Source organism: Macaca nemestrina, chromosome 9, assembly GCF_043159975.1.
Source record: "Macaca nemestrina isolate mMacNem1 chromosome 9, mMacNem.hap1, whole genome shotgun sequence".
Classification (NCBI taxonomy): domain Eukaryota; kingdom Metazoa; phylum Chordata; class Mammalia; order Primates; family Cercopithecidae; genus Macaca; species Macaca nemestrina.
In genome coordinates this window covers 140704633-140718814 of record NC_092133.1, presented here as the reverse complement: position 1 = coordinate 140718814, position 14182 = coordinate 140704633, and the positions used below count along the sequence as shown (strand labels likewise).

At 46.1% G+C, this 14182-nt stretch overlaps 1 protein-coding gene across 1 annotated transcript in view; it reads right to left on the bottom strand.

Moving 5' to 3' along the window:
- LOC112428202 (presequence protease, mitochondrial) overlaps positions 1–8542 on the bottom strand; it is a 35838-nt gene extending 27296 nt beyond the window's left edge. The window contains exons 1-6 of the mRNA XM_071070530.1: positions 8435–8542; positions 5755–5857; positions 2724–2830; positions 1620–1771; positions 796–910; positions 621–717 (exon numbers count right to left, since the gene is read on the bottom strand). Of these exons, the coding sequence (XP_070926631.1) occupies positions 621–717; positions 796–910; positions 1620–1771; positions 2724–2830; positions 5755–5857; positions 8435–8490 (630 nt within the window). The 5' untranslated portion in view covers positions 8491–8542. The remainder of the gene's footprint in view (positions 1–620; positions 718–795; positions 911–1619; positions 1772–2723; positions 2831–5754; positions 5858–8434) is intronic.
- Positions 8543–14182: the final 5640 nt, after the last annotated feature.

The window sequence follows — 14182 nt, the reverse complement described above, 5'->3', positions numbered from 1 at the left end:
TTGATTATGTGGGCTTTTTTGCCTGTGTAGGTGCCTGTGTGTGTTTATATAATTTTTCTATATTCTAAATTAAAGCTGAGACATTTAAAAAATACGTATTCATTAAGGTAAGCCATCATTACATGTTAATATAAATATGTTTGAAAATTATTTCTCATAACAAAGTGAAAAACGGACTACTCAGAGTGATGCTGTGTTGCCTTTTTTGCAAACCTCTGTAGTGTCTGGCTCAGAGGTGAAGCTGGACTCCCCCATCTGCTCTGTATCCAGCTTGCTGCGTGTCACACACCTCGCCACGCAGCCTCTAGAAAGTACACCATGTACTTGGGCAAGAATGAGTGAAAAAGACAATGTGTTGATAGTGGTATGAAAAGAGCTTTCTCTCGCTGCAGATCATACACGGGGGTCGTCAGACATGGTCTGAGACATGATCTGAGACAGCAGCCTGGCCCTGCTACCCCCGGCTTCTGCTCACAGCACTGACCCAGCTAATTCAAGAACATGTCACGTATAATGAGAGTATTAAATAAAAATCAACCACCTTCCAGATGTGTCTATATCATGGTATTGTACATGGGTAAGGTAAGCTGAACACAACATAAAAAAGGAAGAAAACTTACAAACGCTCCCTTCATCTCATTAAAGACGACTCCTTTAAAGACCAAGGGCGTCTGGGGGTCGCTAGGATTCTCATGTTCCAGCCGCCATCCTTCCTGCCTGAGGACAAATAATTATAAGCTGACAGTGACTCAAATACTAAAGTCTGTATCAACTAGTTAATCACTCATGACATACCAGAAATCCAGCTCGCGTAAACATGGGAAAAAGGTGGCATCCAAATACACCGAGAGGAGATTCTGAAAGTCCTTGGGATTTTGTGTGGAAAATGGATACAGAGTATAATCACTAGCTGGGTACAAATGAAAAGTGAAATTGTAAAATATAACAGATTTCTACTAAAATTATTGAAAATCAAGCCTCATTTCCCCTTTGTCCTAGGACAGTAAGTTGTAGCTATTCTTGAGATGAGGCAGTGGCTCCATGCTCTGGCCCCCGACCTCAGCCACTGTCCGAGCTCATCACCCCGAGGGACGGCTTTCCCATCCGGTCTCAGGATCTGCACTCGATGGGCACCAGGGCTTTCTTCAGCGAACACCTAAACTCTCTCCAGTGTCTCCAGAGACTTTCACACGTCTACAAAGACGACCTCATTCTGTAAGAGCGTGGATTTAACCTGCTATTTGATGCCACTCCTTTACGGAGTGCACTGTTCATCGTCACCCTCTCCACTAGCGTCAGTCTTACTAAAAGTCAAACATCAACGTTACTGGTAACTCTGGAGGCCTGGCATTGTAGCGATATCCCCAAGAGAAAATTGTTTTCAACCTTTCTGGGAAAAGTTCACATACCTTTTATTAAAACACTAGTTTTTATAATCTCGCTACCATGTGGCTTTCCTGAAGGATGAAATTTCTAACGTCCTTCAACTAGAGAGGGGTAAAAATTATTCTAGAACATTAATTGCCCACTCCTCTCATCCCTTCTCAGAAACTAACTGAATTCCAGTAGGTGTGCCTGGCAAACCCAAACGCGGTTTCCGTTCAGGATGCTGGTCTTACCTGTGAAGGCGTTCATGAATGTGGAGAGGGACCGATTCAACATTTTGAAGAAAGGGTCTCTGCACGGATATTTCTGAGACCCACAAAGGACGGTATGCTCAAGAATGTGAGGAACACCGGTGCTGTCCATGGGAGTGGTGCGGAACTGCACGCTAGGGAAGAAGGAACAGCATGCTAGGGAAGGGGAGGAACAAGGAACGGAAGGCCAGGGAAGGGGGAGGAACAGAACGCTGGGGAAGGAGAATGACTAGAATGCAAAACGTTCATCTTAGTGCTGCAGACACAGTTCCCAGACGCATCATCACCTCAGGCTACTAGAAATCATCATTCTGACACTACAATACTCTGATACAGGGTTTCCCAACTCTAATGTAAATCACTGATTCAGACTATAAAATTGTATTTTGATGAGATTGTAAGTCCGTGTAAGTTTCTCCTTATTTTTCAAGATGCTCTGTCGTGTGGCCGGGCATGGTGCCTCAAGCCTGTAATCCCAGCACTTTGAGAGGCCGAGGCGGGCGGATCACAAGGTCAGGAGATCGAGACCATCCTGGCTAACACAGTGAAACCCCGTCTCTACTAAAAAATACAAAAAACTAGCCAGGCAAGGTGGCGGGCGCCTGTAGTCCCAGCTACTTGGGAGGCTGAGGCAGGAGAATGGCATAAACCCAGGAGGCGGAGCTCAGCAGTGAGCTGAGATCTGGCCACTGCACTCCTCTAGCCTGGGTGACAGAGCGAGACTCCGTCTCAAAAAAAAAAAAAAAAAGATGCTCTGTCAATAAAAATACTAGTGAGATGATATTTTAAACCACGTAATGTAGAGTCAGTGCTTTAACTCAAGCTTGTCTAACCCACAGCCTGCAGTCTGCATGCTCAGGACAGCTTGGAATGCGGCCCAACACAATTCCTACACTTTCTTAAAACATTGCGGTCCTTTATTTATTTATTATTTTTAGCTCATTAACTGTCCTTAGTGTTAGTGTATTTTATGTGTGGCCTGAGACAGTTGCTGTTCTTCCAATGTGGCACAGGGAAGCCAAAAGATTGGACATCCCTGATTTAAATAAAACATTCAAGACCATGTTCTTACAATGCACCACGTACCTGAACAGATTATTCGTGTCTTCTCTGGCCAGGTGTAAATACCTGGCTCCTGTGTCATCATGGCTGAGCTTCACTGCCGTCAGGAACAGCTCGGGAACAGATGTCACCTGAGTTAACCAGAAAAACACGACCAGTTAAACAAAATGGCCTTTGAAATGGTGATCTTCAACACACTGAGAAAACTGGCTTTTCTGCCTGAAATTAGATGATGCCGGGAAGCCAGTATTTCAGAGCTGGAGAGAACAGAACCATCCTGTCCAACTCCCTTATCCTACAAACAAGGAAAGGAAGACCTAAAGAAGGCAGATGAGAATGTGTGTGTATATATATATATTTTTTGAGTGCTTATTACTGGCTAGGTATTTTCTATTTTTTTATTTTTTAATTTTTAATTTTTTTTTGGCTAGGCATTTTCTAATCATGTCACATATACTCTGTGAGGGAGGTATTCTCATCTTCATTTACGGATGAAAAAACTGAGGCTCAGGGTGATGACATAAGCTGCCCAAATCAGAGCCAGGATTCACCCTGGTGTCTGCCCTTCCCACGGTACTGAGCTGCACCGAAGTAACACAGCACCCTTTCCAACGTCTGCTGAGTGCCCCCTGCTTTTGTGTACTGCACCTCAGTAACACAGCACCCCTTCCAACATCGGCTGTGTGCCTCCTGTTTCTGTGCATAGAATCTCCTGTAGTGCGCAGAACCGGCCTGCAGGAGGGGCAATGCTGGAGTGGGCTAGCTGGCGACAGTGGGGAGAGGCTCCAGGATCAGTCTTTGCTTCTCCTAGTGTGGGATGGATTCTCGGTGGTAGCTGGAAGCACAAAGCTGGGGCTTCCAGAACAGCTGGAGGGGCCAGGAGGCTAGAAATGCCCCCAAAAAAGCTGAAAGACTCCCGACTTCTGAGTGGGATGGAAGGTCTTCTCCTACTTTAGGTAAGCCTCCGGGTAAGTGTCCATAGTCCTCGGTATGAAAGAAACTGTCTTCTCTTCCAGTCACGCCAGCTGGCCCTCTCCCGCAATCACATACCACGTCCCTGTGATCACCACGCCACTTGCCACCCCCTCCGATCAGGTGCCATGAGTCACCTGACCAAGCGCACATAGCAAGTCGCTGGCAGAGGTGAGACCTCAGGTCTCCTCAGCCCAATCTAGGGAGCCTGCCATCCAACAGTCGTGCATGAGCGGCCACTACGACCTGCATCACCTACCGTTGTTAAATTACTTGTTTCCAAGCTTACTGTACTTTGTAACAGGCGATCAATGCATTTAAAATCAGCAGATACAGTGAGATGTCTGCTTTCTAACAATATATAGCTTTAATAATAATAGCGCTCATAGTAGCTATTTCTCAAACAAGAAACATGACTTATCCTAAGTTTCTATGGCTGGACACAGTGGCTCACACCTTTAATCCCAGCACTTTGGAAGGCCAAGGTGATATGGTTTGGCTGCGTCCCCACCCAAATCTCATCTTGAATTGTAGTTCCCATAATCCCCACATGTTGTGGGAGGGACCTGGTAGGAGGTGATTGAATCATGAGAGCGGTTCCCCCCATGTTATTCTCGTGACAGTGAGTACGCTCTCACGAGATCTGACGGTTTTATAAGGGGCTTCCCCTTCACTTGTCATTCTCTTCCCTGCCACCCTGTGAAGAGGTGCCTTCCACCATGATTTTAAGTTTCCTGAGGCCTCCCCAGCCATGCAGAACTGGGAGTCAATTAAACCTCTTTACTTTTTAGCTCATTCTTTATAAATTACCCCGTCTTGGGTATTTCTTCATAGCAGTGTGAGATTAGACTAATACACAAGACAAGAGGATTGCTTGAACCCAGGAGTTTGAGACCAGCCTAGACAACAAAGCAAGTTTCCATCTACACACACACACACACACACACACACACAATGAGCCAGGTGTGGGGGCACCTTGTCCCAGTTATTTGGGGGACTGAGGTGAGAGAATCGATTCAGTTCAAGGCTGCAGTGAGCCAAGATCACGCCACCGCACTCCAGCCTGGGCGACAGGGTGAGTCCCAGTCTCAAAAATAAGTACATTTCTATAAAATTTGAAAAATAAAGGAGAAGAATCTACCACTCTGGGTGAGGCCCTTATTAATAGTCACCAGTACTATAAACCCAGGTGTCTTTGCCCGGCCTTTGCAGGATTTCACAAATGCACTGAGTCTGTTGTCAGGACTCCCATGCCTGGACCTTGACTGGAACCCTCTAGTCACTTCTCTGACTCCCTTGCTGGAGCCCTGCCCAGAGGCAGCTGCTTTCTCATACCACCCTCTCCAGGAGCTCTTCCCTCTCCCCCCAGCAGCAGCAGCAGCTCCTGCCCTTGTCCTTGGCCCTCCCCATGGCGTCCACCATGTGCCTCCAGTCACAGCCGCATCAGTCTTTCTAGACGGTAAGCTGTTTGTCTTTTACATTTGCTACAACATCAAGCATAGCACAGAGCCAACAGCTGGCCAAATATGTGAAGTGTTGTCATTTTTAGTTACTATGCTAAAAAAAAAAAAAAAATGGAAAAGGTTTACGCAAATAACAAAACAAAAAACAAATGAATCCATTTTAATATAAACCCAAGTAAGTATAAGTCCACAATTTCTTCTTTATAATTTTGAAACCCAAAAGGCTGAGAAAACTGAAAGATTCTGCAGAAGTTTAGAGCAAACTATTTGATGGCAAAACCTGACTGAACAGATCAGGGCACTGAGTCTTCGTGCTCACACTCAGCGAATCATCAGGTTTGGCTGCGGAAACCCTAGTGTGTCTGATGACAGAGACCCAGCTGGAAGTGTTACTCTCTCAAATCTGACAAGAATCAGGCTTCGCAGGATTCCAGGAAGGGACCGGGGGTCATTTCTCTCACAAGCTCTGTTCAGCCCAGTAGCCATCATGCAACAGGAGCTGGGCCAGGGCCTTGGGACACAAGGACAAGGCTAGTCTCCACCCTGAAGGGCCCATACCTATGCCAGAAGCCACACCTGCAAAGTATGTGGATTTATAAGGAGGTGCCGAGGACCCATACCTGGTTTATGGTGAATCCATGGATCTTGTCTCCTAGTTGATACCGTAGAGCCCTCTCACAAGCCCGGTTACTGTTCCATCGCCACGCTCTGTGGTGTGCATGTCTAGATTAAAAGTCATCTAAGTTAGATGAGCTGCAGGAAAATTATCTGGCTAACATTATTCAGCCACATAGAGAAAATACTCTCATGTGATAAAGATTATTAATTAGAAAAAAATTAAATACTGCATCTTCCAAAATATTGCACATTCCAGAAGACTAATTTCTGGTAAGGTCCTTCCCATTTTAATGACCTTTTATCTTAACTAAAGCTTCAGTGTTGGAAACCTTTTCTTTATACATGTTCAAAAATAACTATAATACAATTATGGTTTAAATTCCCCTTAAGAAACTCTTAAACAAAAGGGTTTCTTTTCCTCACAGAATCCTCACAAGCCTTCACAATATAGCAAGAAATTCACACTACAGTTAAATCCCATTACATGCCTACCGAATTGGTGAAAACTTAAAAAGCCTAATATTACAAGGAACTCTCACACACTGCTACCTGTCCCACAGGGAGTACAAAGTGGAACAACTTTGGAAAAACACTTGGCATTCTTTAGAAAGCTGAAGAGGCAGGGCATGGTGGCTAACACCTGTAATCCCAGCACTTTGGGAAGCCGAAGAGTTCGAGACCAGCCTGGCCAATATGGTGAAACCCAGTCTCTACTAAAAATACAAAAATTAGCCAGGCGTGGTGGCGGGTGCCTGTAGTCCCAGATACTCGGGAGGCTGAGGCAGGAGAATCGTTGAACCCGGGAAGCGGAGGTTGCAGTGGACCGAGATCACGCCACTACACTCCAGCCTGGGCGTCAAAAAAAGAAAAGAAAAGAAAAGCTGAATACTAGAAATCCATTCACCTCTTGGTCTATATCCTCCACACTTTACACTGCTGCCCCAGCACTCACAGACAAGATGGTCAGCACGAACTCTGACAGTCCCAAACTCAACTCACCTGGAGGTGTAACGACAGCGAATGGATTAACTGCAGACTAATCATTCAATTAAAAAAAAAACTAACCAATAAAAGTGCCTACAACTGCATGTAACAAAGATACAGGTCACATAATGTTAAACAAAAGATACACACGATACAGTATTATCCTAAACAGGTATTATTCAAACAGGTAAAAAGATATTGTCAGAATGCATAGAGATGGTAAAATATTTTTAAAAAGCAAGGACATTTCTGTATGACAGTGCTAATCTAAGAGGGAGAGAGAGGGTAATGAGCAGTTAGGGGAAATCTTTGGCTTGGTCATGGGGACACTGTTTTTTTGTTTTTTTTGAGACAAGAGTCTCGCTCTGTTGCCCAGGCTAGAGTGCAGTGGTGCAATCTCGGCTCACTGCAACCTCCACCTCCTGGGTTCAAGCAATTCTCCTGCCTCAGCCTCCTGAGTGGCTGGGACAACAAGTGCTCACCACCACGCCCAGCTAATTTTTGTATTTTTAGTAGGCACACGGTTTCACCATGTTGGCCAGGCTGGTCTTAAACTCCTGACCTCAAGTGGTCCGCCCGCCTTGGCCTCTCAACATGCTGCGGTTACTGGTGTGAGCCACCGCGCCCAACCTACTCATTTTCTAATTATTCTCACCTGGATGAGATGGGTTACACCTGTAAGCCCAGCAATTTGAGAGGCTGAGGAGGGGGATCACTTGAGCCCAGGAGTTCAAAACCAGCCTGGGCAACAGAGCAAGATCCTGTCTCTTAAGAAAAAAAAACACACAAAAAAACAACTATTATTCTCTCAAATTGTATTATATGTCTTATGGGATTTTCTACATTAATATATCCCACCGAAATATTTTAAAGATATGTACAGGTAAAAAAAAAACACCTATTCAGTCACTGGCAATATTAGGAAGATATGCTATAGTCAACATTTGCTTACTGATTTAGCAAATTTCAGAATTATGGGACAGAGAAGCATTTTAAGAAGTTACTTATCAGCAAGGACGTGATAGGAAACCCCTGAGCGGTAAGGCCAGGGTCTCCCCCGAACTTTCCAGTAACCTGCTGCCAAACTCACGCCACGGACGCCCCGTGTCTCCCCCCGGCCTGGGCCGGCAGCGCTGAACTGTTACATTAAATACGGGCATGTGGATTACCACGAACACTAAACCGCTTCGTCATTTTTTTTCCCCATAAACTGAGTCATTAAAAAACCAAAACAGTTAAATTCCGGGAGGCTTCAGTTCTCTGAACACAGCCGGACTTTAAGAGTGGGCTGTGGGCGCCTCGGGTCTCTTAAGGACTCGGCCTCCAACAAAAATGAACTAGGAGCAAAGATATCAGCGAGAACCACAACTGCCGGCCCCATTTACTACCCCCATTAAAGCCCACGCCAATGGAGGGCCCTGCCCGGAGCGCCACGGGCAGACCCGGCCCCCAGCCCGGAGCATCGCCCCGGAAGCGGGCAGGAGCTCCGGGGTCCTCAGGCCTCGGATGCGGGAACCCCAGGAAGGGCTCGGCGCGCAGGACCCGGCAGGGGCTCGGGGTGCGGGGCGCCCACAGTGAGGGGAGCTGCCAGCCCTGGGTTCAAAGACGCAGACCCCTACGTCTCCGGCCCGCCCTGGACCTTCCTCTCCCGGGAGCCAGCACGCCGAGCACTTCTAGCCGCCGACCGCAGCGTCTCACCCGCCGCTCAGCCGCCTCAGCGCACTCAGCCCCTTCCGCCCGCCGCAGCGCCACATGGCGTACGACTAGCGCGGGACTGGCGAGGGACCCCACTTAACCCGACGTAGGGCGTGGGGCGGGGGCTTGCTGTGACGGCCACCACTCCTATTGGTCACCGCGAAAGGCAACGTCCTCTGCGATAGGCTGTAGATGAAAAGGGCGGGCCTCCACTGCTCTGGGACGGGCGGAAGGGCGGTGCAGAGGGCGATGGGCGGGAGGGGCGGGGCCGACATGCGGAAGGAGGTGGGCAAGGCGAGGGGCGTGGTCACGGGTAAAAGGGGCGCGGCCGGCTTGCCGAAAGGGGCGGGGTGTGGCCATCAGCAGGATGGGACAGTTGATAGGAGGGGGAAGTGGGCAAGGGAGAAGTGGGGCGTGGCGAGAGGCGTGTCTATGCAGATAGAGTGGAGCCTGGTGAAGGGCGGGGCTGCGCAGGTGAAAAGAGGGGCTCCTGGAAGGGCGTGCTATGTTGGGCGAGGCTGGGCAAGTGAGGGGAGGAGCTTAGTGAGGGGTGGCTCTTTGCACGTGAGGAGTGGAGCCTAGTGGGAGAGGGGCTTGCAGGAGAGCAGGGCCTTGGGGGCGGGGCTTGCGTGCGAGAGGTGGGGCCTTGTGGGGGCAGGGCTGGCAGAAGAGGGTGGGGCTTGGTGATGGACCGAGCTGTTCAGGTGAGGCTAGTGGCCAGCTCAGAGGCTGCTGGAAGCTGGGCCAGGTGAACCTTGGTAGTCCTCTCTGGCCTTAGTCCTGTTTGTAGGGCTGAGCTGAGCTCCAAAGGCGTCCTGCTGCCCCTCCAGGCCTGAACCTTGGGGGCTGGGGGGCTTCTTGGATGAGGTCTCAAGGCCTCATGGCCGGTCCCACGGCCAGGGCCCCACGGTGTCACACGTATCACCGATGGCCCCCAGTAAAGCACAGCTCCGAGTTCCTGCATGGGAGCCAGTGGCCCCCGCTGCTGCCTCCGCGTTCCTCTGCGTGTCGTGTCTAGGAAGATGCACCTGAGCCCCCTGACATGGCCCAAGTGCCCAAGGGCCCTTCTGGGAACCCCCAGAGAGGCTGAAGGAGACCTGCGTATGAGTGGGTGGCCCTGCACTGTGGGCCAGAAGGGGCCCTGGGATTAGCCATGCTTGGAGAGGGTGGGGTAGGCCTTGGAGGAAGTCCGCACCAAGTCTGACCTTCTCGGTTTCTCAGAGCCTCTCTTCCTTCCTCCCTTCACCTCCTCCGTCTTTTTTCCCTTGTATCACAAATACAGACTTAAATCTCCCTCTGTCTCCTAATGGGCTCTGAAAAAAAAAGAAAATAAAAATAAATGGTAAGTAGATGGCTGCAGTCGGCTGGAACAAGCTAAAGCTTTGGAAGCAATGTGGAAGGTAATACTGTGAGAAAAAGTCACAACGTGTCTACCCCAAACTCTCCATAGGGCAGTCAGTTCTGGGCTGCAGGTAAACACATACCTCCTTATTGAAGAGCGCAAAGGAACCAGAACAAAGGCAATAATAGGAGTGACAGACACAAACACATTCTGCCCCATCACCTGTCTTCTAGGGAGAATTTGGGTGTGCGCACACAAAATATCCGAGTCAGGTCTCAATTCAGAAAGTTAATTTTGCCAAGGTTAAGGGCATGCCCATGACCCAGGAGGTCCCGATGACGTGAGGCCAATATGGTCGTGGCACAATTTTTTTTTTGGAGGAGGGGACGGCATCTCGCTCTGTCGCCCTGGCTGGATTGCAGTGGTGCAATCTTGGCTCAGTGCAACCTTGCAACCTCAGCCTTCTAGGTTCAAGCGAGTCTCCCGCTTCAACCTCCCGAGTAACTGGGATTACAGGCGCCCGCCACTACGTCCAGCTAATCTTTTTTTTTTAATTTTTATTTTATTTTTAGTAGAGACGGGGTTTCACCATGTTGGTCAGGCTGGTCTCGAACTCCTGACCTCATGATTCGCCCACCTCCGCCTCCCAAAGTGTTGGGATTACAGGCGTATACCACCGCGCCCCGCCACAACTTGCTTTTACACATTTTAGGGAGATATGAGACATCCACCAATATATGTAAAATGTGGATTGATTGGGTCCAAAATGGCAGGGCAACTCCAAGTGGGGCTTCCAGGTCGTAGGTAGATAAGAAGCAAATGATTAGACTTTCACTGAACACACAATTTATGTTTGAGAGGAGGGTAGAGGAACAGTCACTGATGCCTTAGTCTGGCTCAGTGAAACAGTAGGGCAGAGGAAGTGATCGGATATGCATTTGTCTCACTCGTGAGCCTCAGGGGGATGGCTTTGAGATCTGCCTGTCCTTGGTCCACAAGGAATTTCCTTGTGGACAAATTGTGAGAAAGGTATGTAGCTTTTTAAAATCCTTGTAGCTGTCTTACTTAGGAATAAAATGGGAGGCAGGTTTGACAGTTCCCAGCTTGACTTTTCCCTTTGGCTCACCGATTTGGGTTCCCAAGATATTATTTTAGTTTCACGGGTCATACCTATTAATAAGTCATCATTACATCTCTGATCCTGGGGGAGATAGTTTGGTATCATTAACCCTATTGTGAGTGGCCAGGAAAATGAAATACTGGCAGGTTATGGTGTTTTTATTTCTTTGAAAATAGATGCTGTATAAGTCTAGTAATTACCACTTCAGAGTGTGTTCCCATAGCATCCAAATGTCACTGATGGATAACCTAGATAAACAAACGCCCAAACATTCACAAATAATTATTTTGAGTAGCATTCAACCTAATTTTAACACCTACAGGTAGTCTCAGTTTATATTAACACAAATAACTCCAACACAGAAATTAAATGTCTGAAATTGTCTATGCAATTTGCTATGTTACAAAAATATATCCTATGTTATAGTGAAATTCATTGTTTTCATGAAATTAGAAAGCGATTTAAAAAAAAATCAGAATAGATTGTGACTGAAACTTAGAAGGGCAATCAAGTGAATATTGAGTGTTAAAGGTTTAATTGTGTCTACCCAAACAGATATGTTGGGGTCCTAACTCCCAATGCCGCAGAGTGTGACTTTATTTGGAGATGGTCTTTACAGATATAATTAAGCTAAAATGACATCATTGGGTGGGCCTCACTCCAGGATGGCTCATGTCCTTATAAAAAGGGAAAATTTGGATGCAAGACAGACATACACACACAGGGAAAATGCCATGTGAAGACAAAGGCAAATATTGGGGGTGAAACCCTTTATAAGCTGAGGAATGCTAAGGGTCGCCCGCCAATAACCATAATCTCAGGATGAGGCATGGAACAGACTCCGCCTTCAAGCTCAGAAGAAAGCAACCTTGCGATATCTTGATCCTGGACTTCCAGCTTCCACAACGGCTACATAATACATTTTTTTTTTCTAATCTACCCAGTTTGCAGGACTTTGTTACCATGGCCTCAGCAAAGAAATACAGAGATGTCGAAGTACTTTTACCTCAGAAAGAAAAATATGCAGTGGTTTAACCAAATATGGTGTTTTCCAAGATTGCATGTCATGAACATAATACATGCTTTTGGAAAACCTTTATTTCTGAATTCATCATAAATTAAAAGTGATGATTGTTGGAAATTAAAAATAAGGGATTAACTCAGTGCCTCTAAATGTACGATTATAGAAATGTATGGAATGTCAGCACACTGACTCTTAATGACAAAGTGTAAGGAGAAAGAGCCTCCTACTTTCTGAAAAACCCAGGCACCAATCCTAGTACCATTCATTCATTCATTCCTTCATTCTTGTTCACTCAACAAATGATCATAGTGTTACCTATTTGCTAGCCACTTAACTTTGCTACTTATGAGTTTGAATAAAACATTTCATCTTTCTGTTGAACTTACAAAGATAGACTCACCTTTCAAAAAAGACAAGGCTAGGCTGGGTGCAGTGGCTCACGCCTGTAATCCCAGCACTTAGGGAGGCCAAGGCGGGCGGATCACAAGGTCAGGAGATCGAGACCATCCTGGATAACAAGGTGAAACTCCGTCTCTATTAAAAATACAAAAAATAGGCCGGGCGCGGTGGCTCACGCGTGTAATCCCAGCACTTTGGGAGGCCGAGGCGGGCGGATCACAAGGTCAGGAGATCGAGACCACGGTGAAACCCCGTCTCTACTAAAAATACAAAAAATTAGCCGGGCGCGGTTGTGGGCGCCTGTAGTCCCAGCTACTCGGGAGGCTGAGGCAGGAGAATGGCGTGAACCTGGGAGGCGGAGCTTGCAGTGAGCCGAGATCGCGCCACTGCACTCCAGCCTGGGCGACAGAGCGAGACTCCGTCTCAAAAAAAAAAAATAAAAATAAAAAAAAATAAAAATACAAAAAATTAGCTGGGTGTGGTGGTGGGCGCCTGCAATCCCAGCTATTAGGGAGGCTGAGGCAGGAGAATGGCATGAACCCAGGAGGCGGAGCTTGCAGTGAGCCAAGATCGCGCCACTGTAGTCCAGCCAGGGCGACAGAGCAAGACTCTGTCTCAAAAAAAAAAAAAAAAAAAAAAAGATGAGGCTAGATTTTCTTCAAGTTTACTTTGAACCCTAAAATTCCATAATTTTGTTGTCTCTGGTCTTACTTGTGACAGTGACCACACCATTGACTTCAACTTTCAATGTGTTTTCTGTGTAAAATGACCCATTGAGAAATTCAAATTAGGCTGATCATGATTTAATCTTTCCTTCTAGGTATCTTCCCTGATTTCCACCTTTGAGGGAGATCAGCTCTTTCCCTAAGTTTAGTTTAACTTTGCATGTTTTAAGTTGTTATAGAAAGCCTAGAGTGTTAAATTTCTCTTGGCTCAGACCATTAATAATTTTTTAAAACTTCACAAATGTATATACGCATGTGAGGAAAAAAGCCAGGGTTACTTATAACTAAAGAAAAGTCACAGTGATGATGAGATATTTATTATTAATATCTATTGGATAAAACTGTTCCATAAAACAAAGACAAGTGAGGTTTGTGAAGTGATGGTAATTATGTATTTTCATCCTCTGGGTATGGTGTAGCACTATATTTTTCTTGCCTTTTTTTTTTTTTTAAAGCACTTCAGCATTATCTCTATAAATTTTAAATGCATGCACTTTTTTTTTTTTTTTAAACCAGAAATTTCACTTCATGAAATTTCTCCCACAGTTATATTCTCACAAGGGCCCAATGGTATAAAAATAAAAATGTTCCCTGCAGCATTTTTTTTTTTACTACAAACAAATATAGAACATAAAAACCTATCAAGAAGAGTTTTCTTAAATAAAATATAACATATTTATATAATCAAATGCTTTGCAGATACTAAAATAGTCATATGTATCATTTTTCGTATATCATACACATACTACAAATTGGTAAGCAAAAGAGGCAGCAGCAACTCCATTCTACATGCAAGCTGCACCTCTCACTTAAGTGGGAAAAAATCAACTCCCTTGTGAATGGGAAGAATCCACAGGAGTTTCTTAATTGTGAATCTAGCAAAAACACTTTAATGAAGGACATTTACAAAAATCTAAATAAATGGCAAAATATACTCTGTTCATAAATGAGAAACTTAATATGATAAAGTGGTCAGTCCTCACTAAAAATGCAATATGATTCCAGTAAAGAGCCCAGAAGAGCAGAAGCATGAAGTGAGTCTAAAATACATATAAAGGAGAAAAGCTTCAGGAACAGGCAAGTCAATTTTGAAGAAGATCCAGGTAGAAGACTTCTTCTCCCAGCTATTAAGGCAAGCCTT